Source organism: Lactuca serriola, chromosome 5 (assembly GCF_051521515.1).
Source record: "Lactuca serriola cultivar US96UC23 chromosome 5, Lser_US96UC23_V15, whole genome shotgun sequence".
NCBI lineage: Eukaryota > Viridiplantae > Streptophyta > Magnoliopsida > Asterales > Asteraceae > Lactuca > Lactuca serriola.
In genome coordinates this window covers 50,947,550-50,970,323 of record NC_136412.1, presented here as the reverse complement: position 1 = coordinate 50,970,323, position 22,774 = coordinate 50,947,550, and the positions used below count along the sequence as shown (strand labels likewise).

Below are 22,774 nucleotides of genomic sequence, written 5' to 3'. Positions count from 1 at the left end.
TGGCAGATTAGTTACAAAAATACGGATCAAACGGAAATAGAGAAAGGAAACAGGGGTATAAGAGTAATTTGACTTTTTCGAGAAAATGGATGTAGAATGGACAAGTGGCAATTAAGGTTTCTTTTATTAGATTAGAATGTGGTTGGTATATCAGTGAACATTTGGACGTGTTTGGTATATCGGTGAACATTTGGACGTACAGACTAGACCAAACTAGATTTGGTAAACCTCAATAGGTCCAGTCTAAGGTCTATAAATTTCTGCAAAACTGATCCTGTCTAAGTGACCGAACCTAGACCTGGTAAGCCTAACCAGCCTAACAGGTCTGGTCTAAGATCCACTAATTTATGCAAAAACAGTCCGATCCAAGAGTCGGTCTGATCTAATTCTATCCATGTGCTCACTCTAAGTCCAAGACCCAAGAACCAAATCGAACCTAGACCTAAACCTCGTAAGCCTCAACAGGTCCGGTCTAAGGTCCACTAATTTCGGCAAAACCGTTCGGATCCAAGAGTCGGTTCGGTCCAAACGCTCACCTACGTCCAAGAAGCAGGAAGTGGACCTGACAAGCCTTGATAAGCCTCAACAGCTTGGTCCAATGTCCACCAATTTCTGCATAACTAATCCGAAGAGTCGGTCCCGTCTGGTCCAAATGTTCACCTCTAGTTTAGTATAGTATATGATATTAACATATATGGCATTATCTTTCATCTTGCTCTAGACATTAATAAGCAAATGAAGAGCCTAACATTTCACACACCTTACTAGTACACAACTAGTTTAAGTGGTAGTGCAAGATTATACTCTGAATCTCATTTAGCATGTACAAACCCAATTACCCAAAATGTATGATACTAAAATCACCAACAACATAAACATTTTCTATTTAAATTTATATTTTTTATCCAATGCCATTTCAATTATCACATATCTCACGGACCATTAGATAAAAATGCAAAACACAATATTAAGATTTGATAAAGTAAATAAATCAGACACTGTAAAAATATGAGTATTTAACCCAATAAACCATATACCTCAATTTTCCAGACAAATGAAATCTGAAATAGGTTACAATTGTGTATTAGGACAAAACTACATTACCTATAATGAACCAAAATTAAAATATGTTGCTATTATGCATGAAAAGTATGTTAGATTAAAACTGGAATCGACCTAAATGGATACACATTTAACTCAAATGGAATATAAGGATTCCATGGTGAATACAAAAGAATAATGAAAAAGAAAATGTGACTATTATTGAATAGATATGTTCATTGCCATTTTTGAAACATTATGAAAAACCGATAGCCATATATTACAATTCTTAAAAAGTCGAAATCTGCCACGTTTTTTTTAAACCACACCCAAAATCCAAACAGATAGCAAACAAATACTTGATTCTCATATTTTACAACAACAAAAAATATCACTTCTTACCATCACCAAACAGGTATCCCAAGGAAGACCCTCCACCTGGAGCAGCATGAACCTTGGTCGAAGGGCGATCCTGTAAATTCACACATTACAATAAATCAACAACATGTTACATTCTAAAACCTTGCTTTTTGTTTTTTCTTTCACCCCATTTCTATCTGAAATCTTGAGATTTGTATGATAGTGTTTTATAAAGAATGAGATGTGTGGCACAAACTAAAGTTTTCATAAGATAACAGATACCGTGATGAAGTTGCCAGTATTCTGTCCATCAGCTCGGATGTAGTTGTTAAGCTTGCTACTTTGGATGCCAGCTGGAATCTGTTTTGTAATATCTGGTGGTGTTATTGGGGCGGCAGTTTTAGGAGGCGGAGGTGGTTCAGTGGCGGCAACATGGACCTGGGTTGGAGGAGACTCAGTGTTGCCTGTGGACACTGCAGTGGGCTTTGGCTCACCTCCACTTCCAAAAAGGTAGTCCAGTGAACTCTGCCCCCCACCGCTGCTCACACCACGACCCATGATCTCTGCATTCAAGTTTTGTAAGGTCACAATTCAGAAATCAACAACCACAATGTGCCTATCATATAGTTCCAATTTCAGACCAGACTTAAGCTCTTAATAGGGATTACGCAGCTAGCATGATGCTTTTACACAATAATCAATCATGTCACAAATTCGATATTCTATGGTTGCTAAGCATATCAATCATCTGTATCATAGATAGTTTCTTCTAATAAATCAGGCTATCGTTGAAATTACTGAATCGATGCAAAAAATATAGAGGATCTATTCGCGAATAAACACAATCGAAAAACAATTCCTATTACTAACACATATCAGCATCATAAACCTGCGAAAACGAGATTATTGACATATGCATGACGAATTTGACTACAATATTTGTAACGCGATCATTTTTGTTCCGATTCTAAGGGTATAAATGGAGACAAACATGAATCACGCACTACAAATGCCAGATCTGACATCCACGCATGAATCGCAGCTCGAAAATTAGGCAGAATATTAGCATGTAAGAAAAAATGCTGAGCAACGAGTCGATACAAATATACAAATACAGATGGCAGATTTCTCGGCAGTTCTTTAGTTAACTAACAAAATATCGATCGCCACCAAAAAAAAAAAAAAAAAAAAACACAAGCAGCAAAATCGGAACTGAAAAGTAGATGGATAGAGAGACAATGGCACGTACCTGGAGTGTTGTTCTGGGATCAGATCTGGAGCAGAGCGAAGATAGAGGGGAGAATCGGTTCCCAAACACCAAAATTCTTCCGAATAAATAATGTCATTTTAAATTGCAACACTATAAAGTGATAATAAAATAAAAATAATAAATAAATAAAAACAGAAGTAAATTACATAAATGGTACCTGAGGTTTCGGTTAATATGTGTGTTTGATCTTTATTTATTTTTTTATATATTTTTTTATTCGTACAGTCCCTGTTAATTTATTTTGTTTTAGTTTTGATCCAATAAAAATACCATTTCTCCTTATTTAATCTTTATATTTTTTTCTATTATCAATTTATTATTTGTTATGTATTGCCCAGGATCGCCACCATCATATTGTTTCTCCAATACCCCAAACTCATAAGTAGTTTATTCATTCTATTTCAATGATAAAAGAGACCGACTTACATATCTCCTGAAACCTATATCGGTGCCTTCGTATTCTCGGCAAACTTCGACACCTTTCATGTCTCTCTTCCTTACGGTCTATCGTGACTCCCTCTCCGGTCATCAATTCACAACTGTCACCTTCATCGATTCACTATCATCTTTGACAATTCACCATTTTCTTCACTCAAATCTCTCGTGATTAAATAGGGTTTATTTAATGTAGATTTTTTCTATCGTCGATATACTATTTAAAAATCTTCCTAATGAAGTTTATTTAATAAATGAAATAATAAATAAAAGATATAGATAAATTATAAGAATAAATACATAATTGCATAACATTTATTTCATTTATATACTCAAGTTAGGGAAATAAAAAAGGGCCAAACATATAAATTAATCAAAACCTTGGAGACCATTCATGTGATTCACTCTAAAAAAGTTTAAAAATTAATCTCAAGTCTAAGTTTGACATTTTAATTTAAAAAAAAAAATCATTAAAATAGCCACGTGACATATACTTCTAAGATAATAGTTATGATTTTAAAATTATATGATCATATATTTCATAGTGAATCATTACATTCGTTGTAATCTTTTTTATAAGTGTATTGTTATGTTGCCTTTAGGTTTAAGTGCACCATAAAATTCTCTTAATCACGGTACAATTGAGAAATTCACTTTATAAAATTAAGAGTAAATTACTGAAATCGTCCATGTGGTTTGGTCAAAATTGCACGTTTGGTCCCTAATTTTTTTTTTGCACTCGGATCGTCCCTGTGGTTTAATTTTGTTGCGTTTTTCGTCCCTGTGGTTTGATTTTGTTGCATTTTTCGTCCCTTACATACATAAAGTTAGGGACCAAACATGCAGCTTTTACCAAACAGGACATCAAATCCAAAGGGTCGGCTTTGGTGCCTTCGACCCGTAAGTACAATGAGGAAAACTCACCTTACAAACTAGACAAAAGCTGATGAGGTCTCGACTCCGAATCTTAGCTCTAACCAACACCTATTCCAACCAAATGACCAGTCTCAATCAAAATCCCAAAATACCCTTAAGGTCGAACTTGGTCAAAGTCAATGTCAAACTAGTCAAAATCAATAAATCAACTAAGTCAACCTAATCGAGTCAACTCAGCAAGCGTACGCGGGGTGTACTCTGGAGGTACACTGGGCGTACTCCTCCGTTTGACCGTATCGGGGTCGTTGACCGCGTACGCTCGACGTAACCCCATACTTTTTTTCCATTAAGCACTTAATACAATGTCTTAAAACGTCCAAATGCAGATCCAAGGTTAAAACGTTATTAGGAGTCATAAAGTTTCCAACTTTATGACCTTGCATGCTCATAAAGTGCTTAATCCATAAAAACCCAACATCTTAATGCCTTAGGACTCTCCATAATATGCATGGGACAAACCCAACCACTAGGACTCCATTTTTATGACTTAAGACCCCTTCCTAGGGTCTGAAAGGACAACTTAATGGGTCAAGAACATGTCATGCTCAAGAATTAACATTTTGGGACCAAAAAGCAACATTAAAACACACATTTCTTGATCTATATGATGGAGGGATAAAGTTTCAAGCTTTATACCTTAAAAGGTTGCTAATAAGGTACAAATCCCAGATCCAAAGTGCTTCACTCCTCCAAGGTGAACTTTACTCCATTCCTTCTTCTTCAAAGCACCAAACACACATTCTTAAGCTTGGAAATGGCTCTACAAGGCAAATTAGGTGTCACACCCCCAAACCAAGGATGGCGGAAACGTCCGGGGTGGAGGACTTCATGTAGAGTATCACAACAATGAGTATAATAGTGCTCAAAGTAAGTACAATCATCATAAATATAATTGAAAAAAAAAAGTTACACCAAAGTATATGTTTACATGATTCAAATCAATTACATTATGATACAAAATGAACTGTTTGACGATTTAACGTCTCATCCTCAAAACGTGGTTGATTTCCTGTTTCACTGAATTCCTGAGAATACAAATAGTTTTGAAAAGTGTCAACACAAAGGTTGGTGAGTTCATAAGCTTTTGACGGTAAGAGTTTGAAAATCGATCTTTGTAAAGAGATGTATGTTACCAAGAAAAATCCAATATTTTCCTTACATAAGTTATGTGGTCATAATACCAGGACCGAAATCGAACTAGTATTTGTCATACTTAAAGATATAAAATTGGTTTCAAATTGGCGTAAAACCCTTTCTGATTTGAGAAAAACTCTCGTAATGAATGATGTGTAGTCTTAAATACTAAGACTGAAAATATACAGCGATATTTGTAATTGATATAAAAAGTGATTTTAAATGAACATAAAACCCTTTTTAATATGAAGACGTACAAGTATTTTTCCGTACTTAAAGTAATTTTTGAGAGCTAAATCGACATAACTCACTAATTTAAAGTTAGAACCCGTAAATCTTATGATTTGTTAATACCACATGTGAGCTATCATAACCATACTTGACTTTGACAGCCTCGTAATTGCGATGTTCTTCAGGCGTCACTAAACTGAAATGACACTTGTCACCACAGACCTGCCGGTCTAGCTGTTGCAAGCAGCTCTGGTGTGGGTTTGTCAAACCCAATATAGATCTATACACAACTATCACGTTCTCCCTACAAGAGACTTTGGTTACAATTTACAGGACTTTTTGATTTGGTTACTTTGGAAGTAACCCGAAGCAAATGACTCACAAATTTATTCATTAACAGATTTACGTGATCTAAACTGAAAACCTTTGGTAAAAAGTTTGAGAAGTAAATGATACATAAACTATACCTATTATGGTTTATCCAAAACGTTTGTAATGTATAAGAACTCTTTTATGAAACACATTTGTGCTATGAATCCATAAACTATGCTTGTTATAGCTTAATATACGTGTTCCAAATGAATGAATATTCTTATTATGAATGACAAATTTTCAGTTTATGATGATAAAATTAACAAGGAAACACATTCAATACTTAGAACTTATTATTATACACTTTGCTCAACATAATACAAAGTGTTATGAAAGTTATATGATGTTAACTAAATTAAACCTTTCTGCACTGTTTTAGAAAAGTCATAGAAAAATCATACGAAGTCGAAAACTAAATCCGTAAATTATGAGAGTTCCCAAAATGTGATTAGTTTAGTCATAATTTTTATCATGATTTTTAATAACCTCCAACTTGGGTGAAATAGTCCATAATCACAGACTGGTCCGGGTTGGTGTTTGAAATGATAGGCAGTTTTGTAAAAATCACCATAAATTGTAGAAAAATCGCATGGAGATGTGCAAGTAGTCATTTTAAAGCTAAGAACCGGAACTACTTACACCTAAAACAGTTTTGAAAACAAAAATGTTTAAGTTGTACAAAACAGTCCGTGAATGGAGTTGAACTTTTCTGATGAAGGCTGTAGAAAAGTTTAGTTATGTTCTTGGTGTTTTAACTTGTATTCCCCCCCCCCCCCCCCCTAAAAACTTGAGAAAATATGAAAATGTAGGGGTATGAACTCACCTTGAGTGATTTCAGTAGGTAAGTGTTGAAGAAGAGAAGTGTTCAACCCAAGAACACTTGCAGAATCACTTGAAGATTCGAAGATCTAACAAGAATGTGATGATGTTTGTGTAAGCAATCTATGATTTTGAGTAGGAGGGTGTGCAATAATCATAAGAAAGATGATGATACTTACTAAATGTAGGAGAAAAGTCTTGGAGTATGCCTTGAAATTCTCGAATTGGAGAGAAAGATGAGAGAGTTTGGAGTGTGGTTCTTGGTGAAAAATGAGAGAATGAATGAAGTGTGAGGAGAGAGGGTGGATGTTCCAACCCTAAGAACGTGAGAATGGTTGAAAATAATGAGAAAGGACTTATGAAGTGACTAGGGATGGGCTGGTGGTGAATAGTGACATGGAGTGGGTGTGGGAGTGGTTGCTTGTGTCATAAAATAAGGTAAAGTCAACACTCTACCCATGTACTTCACCTACTATCTTTTGGATAAGGTTTTATCCTTAAAATGTGATTAATCATTAATTAAGGGGTCTTATATGTTAAAATAAAGTTTTGGGTGAAAACCCCGTGTTAAAACAATTAAAAACGGGCCTAAAACGCAAAATTAGTCGAAAACCGGAAGAAAAGAGGCTTCCCAGCGAGACCTCTCGGTCCTGGCCGAGGCTCGGTCCTCCTGTGGCTGGGTTCGGTCCCTAAGACTGCTTGGCGCGAAGCGAAGGGGGCGAGGAAGCGAAGGGGCGAGGGCTCGGTGTACTCAGAAGCGAAGGCTCAGTCTTCGGTCTTCAGAAGAGAAAGCGATCAGACCCGAAATGTGTCGAACGTTCGGGTTCGGGTGATGTGCGAGGTTCGGTTCCAGGAGCCTTCGGGTTCGGTTCTTTGAGTGAGGTTCGGTTCAGCAGCCTTTGGCTCAGAAGGGTTCGGGTCCTAAGAGGGGTTTCGGCTCCTTAAGTCCGTTTTTCGCGTAGACTTCTGTTTTTGGGCTGTTTTCGCCAAATTCGAGGGTACGAATGCCCCGAGTGATTATAGAAAGTTGAGAGAGATTTCGAGAGAGATTTGGGAGAGATTTCACATACTTAGAGAGATTTGGGAGAGATTTGACATTCTTGAAGAGATTTCTTATACAAAGAGATATTTGGGAGAGATTTCACATACTTAGAGAGATTTGGGAGAGATTTGACATTCTTGGAGAGATTTCTCATACAAAGAGATATTTGGGAGAGATTTCACATACTTAGAGAGATTTGGGAGAGATTTGACATTCTTGGAGAGATTTCTCATACAAAGAGATATTTAGGAGAGATTTCACATACTTAGAGAGATTTGGGAGAGATTTGACATTCTTGGAGAGATTTCTCATACAAAGAGATATTTGGGAGAGATTTCACATACTTAGAGAGATTTGGGAGATATTTGACATTCTTGGAGAGATTTCTCATACAAAGAGATATTTGGGAGAGATTTCACATACTTAGAGAGATTTGGGAGAGATTTGACATTCTTGGAGAGATTTCTCATACAAAGAGATATTTGGGAGAGATTTCACATAGAGAGGGATAGAGTGAAAATGATTGAGAGAGGTTTCATTGGTAACCTTTTTGAGTGTCTGACTTCGCAATGCAAGGCCCGTAAACCCCGTTAAGCCTTGTTTAAGGATCTTGCATACTCCCGATGAGTATGCAACATTGTTTTATCGGCTTGACTCGCCACGTACCACAGTTTTAGGTTAAGGAGATCTAGATGTACGCACTTTTCGATTTATGATCTCTCATTAGAATAGCGAGTTGTTTAGAAATTACATAACGTAAACTCTAGTACCTACGGGCAAATCAAGTTGACCGGTTTGACTTGTTGAATTTAGTTGACTTTGACTTGACCGAAAATTGACGGTTGTCACATTAGGGGTGCAAGAACGATCTAATAGAAAGGTGGTTGATGAGGTGAGGGGAAATGAAGTTATAATGGGTTTAAATATAAGCTAAACCCTAAAAATTAAGGTTTCCAAATCTGGCAAGTATGCCCAATGTACTAGGGCGCGCAACGTATACGCGTACGCATAGCGTACTCCCACATGCGTATTTACGTAAATGCCACTAGGGCTCTTTTTGCACACTTTCTTGAACTTAGGGACCAAATGCAACATAATTATATTATAGGGTTAAAATTAGAAGTACATTATCATCGTGATGTTACATAAAGGCCATTGGACGACAGTGAAAGTGTATTGGGTAGCTGATAACGTCGATCAAGGGTAAGGACGACTTCGTTGGTTTTCTATGTCGGTTCCCCAACGATAATGGTGACTTTGATGGTGGTTTCAGGAAATAATGGCGGTTGTCAGTGGTTTCCGGTGAGATAGGGTAGAGAGGACGTTAGGGATGGTGTTTAATTTCTGGGTTTAAGCACCCCTTGCATCGATTTGGGCACTTGGTTTAGATCTGGGCAAAAAGGGGATATGCTAATGGTGGTTTTTAGCTTTGGGAGTGATTTCTGACGAGACAGGGGGAGAGAGAGGATAGTAAGGATAGGGTGGATGGCGGCTTATAGTGGTTATGAACGATGGTGTGGTAGTCACTGGTGAACTTTTATCGGGTTAATGAATGAGATATGGGGGTAAGGGTGAGGGAAATGAAGGTGGTTGGCGGAAGATGGTGGTGGTTGGCGGCTGATGGCGGTGGGGAACGGTGATCACAGAGAAATGGGGTGGGTGTTTTTTGTTGAGAGGAGGGAAAGAGAAATGGGGTGGGTGGGCCCTTTTTTATGTTTTTGTTTTAAGTTAAAAAAATATTAAGTAAATTAGTTTATGTATTTCAATAATTAAAGATAATGAAGAATATAAATTATAAGGGCATAATTGTTTTTTTAAGTGTATAGGGACCACAAACAATAAAAAAAAAAAAAATCCAAGCACCACTTTTTTAGATCAAGATCACATAATTTTACCCATTTTTTTCAATTTTGTCCTTCAAAAATAATTTTTAAGATAGGCAAAATAAAATGTAAACCTTTTAGGTTTATGTGCAATTGTGCAGGGACCAGGTTCAACCTCTTAGAAATTTAAAAGTTATGTGTACAACGTAATTGGTGGGAGAAACAACAAAGATCTCCCTTGCTTCAACTTATGCGAGCATGAAGTGATATGCTGTAGCAATGGCGTTTAAAATCCTTACCAGAACCCTCGTTCTGCCAAAATCCATCAAACAAATCCCAAGTCAAATCCCTAATTTTTCTACATCAATCTGCAGCAACACGACTCCTCTTTCAAATCTTTTCGAAAGGTACGGTTTCCCACCTTCTAATCTTCATACGTTTTTCGCAAAGAACCGATTTTTGCTCGATTCCAACGTTCCCAATGTCGAAATGTCCTTGAAAATCATATCATCCTTCTCTTCTTCCAAGAATTTTGTTGTCTCCATGGTAAATAACTGTCCTAGGGTTTTAGAACTCGATTTTCTCAAGAAATGGGAAATGGGTATTTCCAAATTAGGGTTTTCAGACAACAGTAGTCTGACAATGAACATCCTTGAAGTTTCCAGGAAATTCGATTTATACCCAGATGATGTTTTACAATGTATGGAGTGTTTGCGGGGTTTTCGGTTTACCCCTGCTACCATAACTAAGATTTTAGAGGAACTTCCAATGATAATCACCATGAACGAAGAAAATATTTGGGGTAAAATCGAATTCTTATTAGGAATTGGAATCCACAGGAGTAAAATAGACACCATAATCCAAACTTATCCAGGTATTTTAGGATTTGGGGTGGAGAACAAGTTGAAGCCTTTAATCTCCGAGTTTACTGAAATGGGGTTTAAACCTAATGACATTAGAGAAGAAATCACGAGAAACCCCAAAATCCTTCAATCAGAAGTGGGAGAGCTTTTGAAATGTCTGAGAATGTTAAACAGTTTAAAATGTAGAGTCCCAATTAAAGAAAAGATTTTTAGCGATGGTGTATTTAGGGCGTCATATAAAGTTAAGTTAAGAATCGATTGCTTACACAAACACGGGTTGATATATAAAGATGCATTTAGCATATTATGGAGAGAGCCAAGGGTGATGTTATACGAATTAGATGAGATTAATAAAAAGATTGAGTTTTTGATAAATACGATGAAGTTTGATGTTGTTTGTTTGGTTGAGGTTCCGGAGTATTTGGGGGTAAATTTTGAGAAACAGATTATGCCTCGTTATAAAGTGATTGAGCATTTGAGATTGAGAGGTGGAATTGGTGATGAAGTAGGATTGAGGAGTTTGGTTAAGTTTAGTAGGTTAAGATTTTATAATCTTTATGTGAAGCCTTATCCAGAATGTGAGATGATTTATGGGAGGTTTGTGGATGTTAAGGTTAGGAAGGGATGTCCAGAAGGAATGTGGAAGCTTTTTAAACCACGGAAGTATCCGGAATCAGAAGAAGATTTAAAGAACATGAAGTCGTTTATGGAACAACTGCGATAATAGAGAAAATCATTTGATTTTGCTGATGCATTATAATCTTGTAAATTCAATCACACAAAGGTATTGATTGATTTGTATAATTGTGTTTGTTACATGAGATGAAAAAGGATTCCGATTGGAAAAGCTTTATATGGCTTTTTTTGTGATGAGTATGAGGAGGGTATTTTTGTCTTTTGCCGATTGTGAGAATCTTTGTCTGCTAATTGTTGAGAATGTCATGTTAAAAATGTTGAAGCTATAAAAACTCAATTTTGCCCAAATAAAAGAGGTTATAATAAATTATTTGAAGTAATTATTGATGGAAAAATGTAGATGAATGCTCAATTTTTGGTAATCTGTGAACTTTCAAGTTTTGAATATATTCCAAGTTTTGTATCACATGAAATATTATATAGAATTGCAAATAATATTTCCTGTAGAAAAGAAAAACATTTTGATGAGATTCTAAATAGAAAGAGAACAATCTACTCTAATAAATGAAAATGACTTTTGCCACATGTCTTTCTCTCATAAGATTAGCCACATGTCATTTTATATAACTTAAAATATATTTATTTTCCATTTGTCATTACTTTACTTTTCATTTTCTATATATCATTGATTTACTTTCCATAAATTAAACCTACCATGACTATCAAATTTTAAATTTCAAATTCAATTCCAAATAAATTTATAATTTAAACCTTTATGTTTAATATTTTGTTATAATTAACTCGTTTAGTAGACACTAAACTCATAATTTTAATTAATTTATCCTTTGCATATTTTTTTCTCATAATTTTTACTTATTTCAATTTCAAATTCAAATAAAATTTCTATTTAATCGTTCGTAGTTAACATTTTGTTTTAATCAACTCGTATATTATACGGGTCTCACAACTAGTGTTCTATAAAACATAAAAACATTCTGATTTTTTTGGGATGGGTCAAAATCAATTTCTTTGTTTGATGTCGAATAAAAAAATTGTGTTTGAATCTCGAATCCGACATTAACAATTGTTGAAGAAATCAATATTTATGGAAATTATTTATTCACGAATTTTGCAATGAGAAACTAAATATTCTTATATTTTTTCTTTCTATTTATTTTTCTATTCGTGTGAAATGGTAAGTATTTTGATAATGAAGGTCATAAAAGTAAGGATGTTATAGTAATCGTGTGATATATTTTTATTGTATAAGGTACTAGAAACAACATTTAGAAATACAATAGAAGCGACTTTTATCACATAGAAATTTATGGTGGTTTTAGAAATATACTTAGGATATAGACAACAATTTTCACTCCAAAGGGTGGAGACGGTCGTTGTATATCGTGCAAGGACAAGAGAACATATGATAAATAATCGTGAAGATAGTGTAATGTTAAATTTGAATGAGGTTTTTCTCCTTATAAGGACACGAGCATTGATTAGAGAGAGTGGATGCATAAGATCAAAGTCGTGGAGTAGTAGGTGTTAGTTGTCGTTACATTGTTTGTGCATTTTGACTAGTTTTAATTATTTTTACTTTCAATTTGTTTTGTTGATACTTTTTTTCCTAGTTATTACTTGTATCTACCTTTTCTATTTGTGTGTTGGTTCTATATGTACCTTCTCACAATACTCCTTCAGTTCGTTACATTGTTTCTGTATTTTGCCTAGTTTTAATTATTTTTATTTTCAATTTGTTTTGTTGATACTTTTCTTCCTAGTTATTACTTGTATCTACATTTTCTATTTGTATGTTGGTTCTATATGTACCTTCTCACAATACTCCTTTTGATTTTCGATCAATTTTTCGTTTTATTGCTTTTTGCCTTACAAACACAACACAAAACGAATCGTAGCAACTAAAATCAAAATTATTAATGTAAGTAATTGCCACCAGTAAGCAAAATAAATTGAGGAATGATTACATAAGAGATAATGACTTGAAAGGGTAACAAACTTTCAAATAATTCACATTTAGTCACTGAATTTTTTTTGTTGTGCTTGATTTACCCATGAATTATTTGAAATGTTTACATTTTACCCTAATGACCAGTTATAACTGATAATAAGGATAAAACGTGAACAATTCAAATAATTCAGGGGGTAATCAAACACGAAAAAAATTAGTGATTAAATGTAAACAAAATTGAAAATTCGTTACCCTCTCAAGTCATTATCTCTAAAAATCAGTTTTGAAGAACACGTAGACATGCCATCTAAAGTGACTTTTGGATTTTTTTTTTTTTTTTTGCATTATAATGGACCTTTGTATTCTTTTAAACAACAAATATAATCTTAAAACTATTCCTTAAATCTATATATGTTCACAACGGGGCTTGAACCCTCGACCTCAATAAGGGAGGTTAACACCTGATACCACTTTGTTAAAAGCCTTTTGGTAATATGGACCTTTGTATTAATATGGACTTTTAAGTTATAAAGACGTATATAATGGAGCTTTGTTTTGTTACATATGTGTTTGGTATATCGGTGAACATTTGGACGTACAGACCGGACCAAACTAGATCTGGTAAACCTCAATAGGTCCAGTCTACGGTCCATAAATTTCTGCAAAACCGATCATGTCTAAATGACCGAACCTAGACCTGGTAAGCCTCAACAGGTCTGGTCTAAGATCCACTAATTTCTACAAAACCAGTTTGATCCAAGAGATCTAGTTCTATCCATGTGCTTACTCTAAGTCCAAGAACCAAACATGGACCTAGACCTAAACCTGGTAAGCCTCAACAGGTCCGGTCTAAGGTCCACTTTTCGGCAAAACCGTTCGAATCCAAGAGTCAGTTCGGTTCAAACGCCCACCTACGTCCAAGAAGCAGGAAGTGGACCTGACAAGCCTTGATAAGCCTCAACAGCTCGGTCCAATGTCCACCAATTTCTGCATAACTAATCCGAAGAGTCGGTCCCGTCTAGTCCAAATGTTCACCTCTAGTTTAGTATAGTATATGATATTAACATATATGGCATTATCTTTCATCTTGCTCTAGACATTAATAAGCAAATGAAGAGCCTAACATTTCACACACCTTACTAGTACACAACTAGTTTAAGTGGTAGTGCAAGATTATACTCTGAATCTCATTTAGCATGTACAAACCCAATTACCCAAAATGTATGATACTAAAATCACCAACAACATAAACATTTTCTATTTAAATTTATATTTTTTATCCAATGCCATTTCAATTCTCACATATCTCACGGACCATTAGATAAAAATGCAAAACACAATATTAAGATTTGATAAAGTAAATAAATCAGACAATGTAAAAATATGAGTATTTAACCCAATAAACCATATACCTCAATTTTCCAGACAAATGAAATCTGAAATAGGTTACAATTGTGTATTAGGACAAAACTACATTACCTATAATGAACCAAAATTAAAATATGTTGCTATTATGCATGAAAAGTATGTTAGATTAAAACTGGAATCGACCTAAATGGATACACATTTAACTCAAATGGAATATAAGGATTCCATGGTGAATACAAAAGAATAATGAAAAAGAAAATGTGACTATTATTGAATAGATATGTTCATTGCCATTTTTGAAACATTATGAAAAACCGATAGCCATATATTACAATTCTTAAAAAGTCGAAATCTGCCACGTTTTTTTTAAACCACACCCAAAATCCAAACAGATAGCAAACAAATACTTGATTCTCATATTTTACAACAACAAAAAATATCACTTCTTACCATCACCAAACAGATATCCTAAAGAAGACCCTCCACCTGGAGCAGCATGAACCTTGGTCAAAGGGCGATCCTGTAAATTCACAAATTACAATAAATCAACAACATGTTACATTCTAAAACCTTGCTATCTAAAATCTTGAGATTTGTATGATAGTGTTTTATAAAGAATGAGATGTGTGGCACAAAGTAAAGTTTTCATAAGATAACAGATACCGTGATGAAGTTGCCAGTATTCTGTCCATCAGCTCGGATGTAGTTGTTAAGCTTGCTACTTTGGATGCCAGCTGGAATCTGTTTTGTAATATCTGGTGGTGTTATTGGGGCGGCAGTTTTAGGAGGTGGAGGTGGCTCAGTGGCGGCAACATGGACCTGGGTTGGAGGAGACTCTGTGTTGCCTGTGGACACTGCAGTGGGCTTTGGCTCACCTCCACTTCCAAAAAGGTAGTCCAATGAACTCTGCCCCCCACCACTGCTCACACCACGACCCATGATATCTGCTTTCAAGTTTTGTAAGATCACAATTCAGAAATCAACAACCACAATGTGCTTATCATATAGTTCCAATTTCAGACCAGAATTAAGCTCTTAATAGGGATATGCTTATACACACTAATCATGTCACAAATTCGATGGTTGCTAAGCATATAACTTTGGCAATCATCTGTATCATAGATAGTTTCTTCAAATAAATCAGGCTATCGTTGAAATTACTGAATCGATGCAAAAAATATAGAGGATCTATTCGCGAATAAACACAATCAAAAAGCAATTCCTATTACTAACACATATCAGCATCATAAACCTGCGAAAACGAGATTATTGACATATGCATGACGAATTTGACTACAATATTTGTAACGCAATCATTTTTGTTCCGATTCTAAGGGTATAAATGGAGACAAACATGAATCACACACTACAAATGCCAGATCTGACATCCACGCATGAATCGCAGCTCGAAAATTAGGCAGAATATTAGCATGTAAGAAAAAATGCTGAGCAACGAGTCGATACAAATATACAAATACAGATGGCAGATTTCTCGGCAGTTCTTTAGTTAACTAACAAAATATCGATCGCCACCAAAAAAAAAAAAAACAAGCAGCAAAATCGGAACTGAAAAGTAGATGGATAGAGAGACAATGGCACGTACCTGGAGTATAACCTAATAAATGTAGCGATGGCAAGTTCTCTGTGGCCGTCATCCGTCAACTTGTTAAGCTGAAAACCGACAACCTAGTTGTTCCGAAGATTATTTGGAACAAAATTGTTCCCATTAAGGTGCTTTGTCTGGTATGGAGAGCTGCACAACAACGTATACCAACTGCTATGGCCTTGGAACGCAGGGGTATTTTGGTCAACTCGCAAATATGCAGTTCATGTATTGGAAACTCTGAATGCGCAGACCATGTGCTGATCAATTGTCCGTTTGCGATCAACATTAGAAGCTGCATCTGGAGATGGTGTGGAGTTGCTGGCGATCATGAGTCCATAAAAACAATCTGTGAACTGATAGATTTTGCAAGGAAGTGGGGGAGGAATAAGAAGGAAAGGAAACGGTTCGTTGTAATATGCTATGGCATGATTTGGAACTTATGGAGATTCAGGAACAAAAAGCTATTCCACTGTGAGAGTACTTCAGTCCAAAATGGTGTGGAGTGTATTAAGGCATGACATTCTTTTGGGTAAAACATAGAAATAGAAATGGTATGTGTAGTTGGGAGGATTGGGGAATATCTCCATTTTAATGATGTATAATTCTGCTCTTACGTTTATATCTTTTCATTGGTCTCTCTTCTAGTTTCTTGCTAGGAGAGAGTTCCTTTCATTAATAAATTATTTGTCGTTTAAAAAAAATAAATGTAGCGAATTTCATTTCTATTTTTGATTTTATCTTATAGGAACAATTTTTGAGTCGTTAAGGGATTACGAAGGGACATCATTGAAAAATAACAAGTGTTGTAGCTGCGTAAACATAACGATGCAAAAATCAAAAACCCTCTTTACCATCACTGCCATCCCTCCCTCCCTCCGCTCGCGTCACTCGTTTCTCGAGCGCCTTTTCCCGATCCTTTAAATCCGTCGTATCTGCCTTCCTGATATCACCATAACAACAAGATTCATTGATTCCGGAAGGATTTATTAGGGATTCCACCTCAAGTTTCTTGATGTGCGAATTAATTCCACAGATTTATGAATTGAATCGTTTATCAAGTGTCGTAGAGGATTAATAAGGTAATCCAAATTTCAAATTCGCTAAATCAAACATTCCTGCATCAGGTCCATAAGGTTTCTAAAATTGGTTATGCAAATCTTATTCAAAAATCTTTTCCTACGATATAAAGGAAGGGCGGTGGTGTTGCTGTTTCATGCGTATCGTTCACGAGCTATGCTGGTCATCCATGATTTGTTATATAAGCATAAATGTGTAATTGATAGTTAATTTCTCGGATAATGGAGTAGTGCTTGAGATTTATGCATTGCTCCGCAGTCTGCTTGCATTATCCTTGAATCATCCAGACGTTTATACAGTGTACCTTTCATGATTTGCTTAATCCTCTCTTTTAATTTCTTCGAAATTCAAACTTTCACAGTCTAGAACACAAGAACGGAGCATGGTAGAGATGTTAGGGTTTGCATCGCCCACTAGCTTTTGTTTCCCATGCTATCACACCTGCGAATTTACTCCGACAGATGTAGTTTTGTCTTCAGATCCCAAAATAATCTCATCTGATTCCACTTGTGCTATATTTTGTTAAGTTACCATTAAGTTATATGTTAAATGCTTCTGGTTTATTAATGCTTCTGTAACAAGGAAAAATGTTGTGGCTTGATCATACCGATTTCATTTATCGTTGATAGGGTTATAACGGAGACATTGCTGATGATTTCGTTGCTGCATATTGTGGAAGCTAGGGTCTGTGAGTTTTAATAAGATTAAAGCCAATTGCCATGTATAATCAGGGGAATTATCAGCAATTTGGGCAGAGGTTGCCAGCTGTTCCTCCACCTCCTCCTCCTCTACTCCAACAAAGCTCTTCAGCTTACTTGATTCCACAACACTCTTACTCAAGAATACAACCACCACCACAACCACATCCACAAGGACATAATTTTTATAGACTCCCACCTCCTCCCTTACTACCTCCTCCACCTTCTTTAAGTTACTTCACACATGCTCCTTTTGGATCATTGGGTCACCTACCACCACCACCACCTCCACCATCTTCTCCTCCTCCAGGACCTCCACCACATCCACCTTCTCCTCCTCACGAATCTCTCTCCACAGATGCTGAACTCAGTCCAAGTTCTAGAAAGCCTTCTGTTGCTGACATGAATGATGATAATTTAAACTCCACAGCTGTGAATGATTCTGATACGGGTGTGAAAGATACATCTGACCTTAATATTACATCTGATATCCCTCCACCTAAGCCTAGAGATGAGAATACAACTCGAATGATTGAAGTTTTATGCCATTATATTGCAAAGAATGGTAATGAATTTGAAGACATGACCTGTCAAAAGGAGATTGATAATCCGGATTTCAAGTTCCTGTTTGGAGGACCACCAGGAAGTGAAGCTGCAATTTCACATGCATATTATAAATGGATGAAAAAGAAATGCAGTTCAAGTAAATTGCTTGATGGGGATATATCTCATTCCCCTGCTGTTTCTGACATGGATATGGAAGGTTAGTTTCAATGTTTCATTACAAAATTACAAAGTTTTTTTATCCTGCAAACACTTCATTATGAATTACAAATTTTCTGTTTTGCTCTTAGATGACATCACACAGCCAGAGGAGCATAAACCTGATTTTATATCCAATGAAGTGGAAGAACATGCATGCAATTCACAACAAATATCACACAAAGATGCAACAGATGGACATATATTCATCTCTGAATCTTCGGGTGTGAACCAATCAGGTGAACTCATTGAAGGCACAAACCCAATCAGACTTATACAAGGCTACGCTTCTGATGATAGCTCTGAAAATGATGATGGACTACATTTTGAAAACGTCAGTCCTGTAACACTCTCACCACATAGTAAAGAAGACACTACTACAGTCTTACATGCTTCACAAACAGATATAGAATCTAAAAATTCTTCAGACCCCAAATCAGGGCTATTATCTGCACCTCTTGTGGAAGCTTCTTTGAATACATCATCTAAAATTCCAGAACCTTCCTCAACAACAGAAGATTTGGAGAAACAAGATGATAGTAATGCTAAATTAGAAGTGGATGAGTTTGGGAGACTAGTCAAAACAGGTGGTGTCAGTGACAACTCTGACGACTACAACAGGAGGCGTGGTAAAAGAGGTAGAAGTAGGAGTCAATCCCCTAATATAAGGAGGAGGCGGAGCCCACGTAGGAGGAGAGAGAAACGTAGTCGGTCTCGCAGGTATTATTGTAATTAATGCTGTTTTTTTGGGTATAAAAGTTACCAATTTATGTGTTTTTTGCAGCTGGTCCCCCAAGAAAAGAAGCAGGAGCAGGTCACCGTACAGGCAACGGGAATGGGAACGGGAAGAAACCGGTACTGACTGGACCAGACGGAACAAAAGTCAACGTGGGGCCCGGTGTCGCAACTTTCATGAATCTGAAAAAAATGACGAATTTAGACGTCATAAAAACAAACACCAAGAGGTATCGGATAGAAGTAGTGACAAGGTCAAAGAAGAGTTTGTTGACCCTTCAGGTCAATGCGAAGAAGTCAAATCCATTGACCAACCACCTGAACAACCTGTAACCGAATCAGTTACGCCGCCTGTCCCAGTTTCTTCAAATTATCCTCTGTTGCCCTTTCCACCTCCTTCCACCTGGAACAATCTTCCACTTCCACCACCACCACCCCGCCCCCAAATCAGCGGCCCATTGTTACAGTATCATCAGATTCAGACTCAGCCGCCACTTCAACTCAACTACCTTTTTCAACCGTTTTTCAGACCCTATGTTACCGAAATACCCTTGGAACAACCTTACGTTGGACAATCTAGAATCTTAACCACCCACTACAACCCTTACGCATCCACCTTTGACCACCCTTTGACCACCAATATCAGTCAAGACACAGGGACATCTTACAACCAATACGATCCGCTCTTCGACAGCATCGAGCCGTCTTCAAATCTGGAAGAAGGAAACAGTAACACGAAGCAGAAAGAGGCTGCTGCTGACGTGGAAAACGATGAGTTTGGTGAGACGGGGGATGCTGAGGTGGGAGCGGTGGAAAACGATAGTCCGAGCTCTCCGATCGACTTGCCAGATGTCGCGACGGGAGAGGTCGAGATCGATCAAGTGAAGAATCCCGGGAAAATCAAGAAAAACAAGGATTCGAGATCGATGAAGCTTTTTAAGGTTTCTCTTGCGGAGTTTGTGAAGGAGGTTTTGAAGCCGTCTTGGAGACAGGGGAATATGAGTAAAGAGGCGTTTAAGACAATTGTTAAGAAGACGGTTAATAAAGTGTCTGGAGCTATGAAGAAACATCAAATACCAAAGTCCCAACCCAAAATAAATCAATATATTGATTCCTCTCAAAGAAAGCTCACAAAGCTTGTAATGGTAAATATATTATTTTTTATTTATTTTACGTTGATAATGTTTAAGCAAATTTTCTTATGTTTTTTTTTTTTTTTTTTTTGCAGGGCTATGTTGATAAGTATGTGAAGGTATAGTAACTTTGTATGGATATGAATCTGAGCACTTGTTGTGTAGCAAACTATGGGAATCTTGCTATTTACGTCCAAATAAGCTTCACGGATCAGTGGAGTTTAAGGATTCTTCAGGACATGTATGTAATATGTTATCTTTTTTTGAATTTGGGTAGTTGCTTGTGTTGTTTGATAAATGCCATTTTTTTTTGTCTAACACGATTGTAAAGAATAGCCAATGTGATGCTTTGTTACGTATGACATGTGCTTCCAAGTATTCGTCAGTTCTGGCTTGCCAACAGGAATTTTGAGAGCTTTTAACATTTATAATTTTCATTTACTACGCCTCACATTTTACATTCATTGAATGGTTCTTTCCATCCACAAATCTGAGGTGTAGGATCAAATGGATCATCAATCTGTGTTTTTTGATGATTCTCCTCCAAGGCCAATGGTATGGTGTATATGGTGGACCGCGAGGACAAATGTTGATTTCTTATTAAAAAAATTGAGTGGTGGAGATTTAATCTAAAATGTTAGAAAAATACTAAAATTCGTGGAGGCATTTATGTAAATATATTACATATATTCGAAATTTCAGCTAAAGGGCCAAATGCAGAAGGCCAAAATAGTCAAGCTGAAAATATGTTCCAACCTTCAGGCGCGTTAGAGCACAGATGCAAGCACACTCCCTCACCCTTCCGGACACGTGTCACTTTGTGGTTAAAAGTTCTTATTTATTTGTTTATATATATATATATATATATATATATATATATATATATATATATATATATATATATATAGATTCATATTGATGTTTAAAAAAAATTCGGAATTTCAGTTCAAATTTGCAATGTTAATCTGTTCAGATTCACACTGTGAATAATACTAAGTCAGATTCGCATTGTAAATTCTAAAAATTAATTATATACAGTTCAGATTCTCAATGTGTATAAATTCATTTGTTGATTTTACAAAACTAATTAACGACTAATCAAAACGTTAAAATATTATAAAACTATACAAAAATATATTTCAATTCATATGTAAATTTCACTTAATTTTTGAATAATCAAAGAGTTGAAATACTAAGTCAGATTCACATTGTAAATGTTAAAATTAAAATATTTACAGTTTGAATCTGAACTGATTGAGTTTAATTAGTTTTTTTTTTTTATAAAAATAAACTTCAATATTGAAAAAAAGCAACAAAACGAAGTGAATTTTGTTTGAAAAAAAGTTTGTTTTTTTGAAAACAAGGATCTCTATGGAAAGAGGACGAAAAATCGTGAACAATGGTATATTCGGCTTTTTTTTCCGATAAAAAACGTAGCTTAAAAAAATTTAAAAAAGATGTGATTTTTTGGTAAAGAGGTGGTTTTTATGGTGTAACGTGGTGTATGTGCGTCTAATATACAAATATACATCCATTCTCTTGACTGTTGATTATTATGATTTACGAACGATTGGTTCCTTGTTAATATGTTTTGTACTTTATATTTAACTTATTTTTATCATCATCATATTATAAAAGGTTGGATACGATGTCAAGGTTTTAAGATTCTTAAGACCAACTCCAACATTACCACTAAAAATTAAACTATTTTTGTATAAAACTAAAACCAAAAATTATTTTAGCTCCAACCATATACTAAAAAATTATACTAAAACATATTTTAATATTATAAAATATAAAAAATAATTATAACAACTAAAAAGCAATTAAAATAACCATTTTAAAGGAAAAAAAATGATTTGGTGTTTATGAATAATGGCCTCTATATATAGTGACCATATTTATTCCAACAAAAATAAATGCCACTTTTAATGGTTGATTGGAGCATTTTTGACCTCTATAACATAAAAATAAAAGTTAATCGGATGCTCTAAACCCTTATAGCCTACACTATAAAAGTATAAATCAATTTTCACAAACCATTGTAAGGGTTCTTTAGACTAGATTCTCTTTACTCTTATTCCATATTGCATTTTCCTATAAATTGATTTTTTTCTAGGACTTATTAAAGCTCTGATTATTATTATTTTGAGAAAGTTATAAAAATGGTTCCTGTGTTATAGTCCAACTTCAAAAAAATAGGCAAACTCGATCCCATGATATGCCATTTCATTTCCATAAAATGACATTTTTTTACCTTTTTCTTTCATTTTCATTTTTTATAATCTTTTTCTAAACTATAGTGACCATTATGTAAAGAACACATTTATACCTAATAAACCATCCTTTAGATCTGTCGTACAGTTCCAGTTTCTGGACGTTTGGTACACCTTTGATTCTCGATTTCGTGAGTGTTTATCAAATTAGCTTATTAGCTTACTAGGCGAATACCCGCGCTTTGTGC

At 35.5% G+C, this 22,774-nt stretch overlaps 3 protein-coding genes and 1 pseudogene across 3 annotated transcripts; 2 read left to right on the top strand and 2 right to left on the bottom strand.

Moving 5' to 3' along the window:
- Window positions 1–1,240: 1,240 nt before the first annotated feature.
- LOC145052468 (protein SPIRAL1-like 1) lies at window positions 1,241–2,759 on the bottom strand. Its single transcript, XM_079000295.1, has 3 exons — window positions 2,651–2,759; window positions 1,684–1,964; window positions 1,241–1,513 (listed from the first exon to the last, which is right to left on the bottom strand). Exons 2-3 carry the CDS (start codon window positions 1,957–1,959, stop codon window positions 1,433–1,435), a joined length of 357 nt encoding a protein of 118 aa, XP_078856421.1. The 5' UTR covers window positions 1,960–1,964; window positions 2,651–2,759; the 3' UTR covers window positions 1,241–1,432.
- A 6,871-nt stretch (window positions 2,760–9,630) lies between these two features.
- Window positions 9,631–11,222, top strand: LOC145052467 (transcription termination factor MTERF15, mitochondrial pseudogene; annotated as a pseudogene).
- A 3,324-nt stretch (window positions 11,223–14,546) lies between these two features.
- On the bottom strand, window positions 14,547–16,378 carry LOC145052466 (protein SPIRAL1-like 1). The gene is made up of 3 exons (XM_079000294.1): window positions 15,903–16,378; window positions 14,963–15,243; window positions 14,547–14,819 (listed from the first exon to the last, which is right to left on the bottom strand). The coding sequence occupies exons 1-3, from the start codon at window positions 15,952–15,954 to the stop codon at window positions 14,739–14,741; spliced, it is 414 nt and encodes a 137-aa protein (XP_078856420.1). The 5' UTR covers window positions 15,955–16,378; the 3' UTR covers window positions 14,547–14,738.
- A 249-nt stretch (window positions 16,379–16,627) lies between these two features.
- Window positions 16,628–20,695, top strand: LOC145052465 (uncharacterized). The gene is made up of 5 exons (XM_079000293.1): window positions 16,628–16,984; window positions 17,612–18,443; window positions 18,535–19,162; window positions 19,227–20,322; window positions 20,406–20,695. The coding sequence occupies exons 2-5, from the start codon at window positions 17,702–17,704 to the stop codon at window positions 20,433–20,435; spliced, it is 2,496 nt and encodes an 831-aa protein (XP_078856419.1). The 5' UTR covers window positions 16,628–16,984; window positions 17,612–17,701; the 3' UTR covers window positions 20,436–20,695.
- Window positions 20,696–22,774: the final 2,079 nt, after the last annotated feature.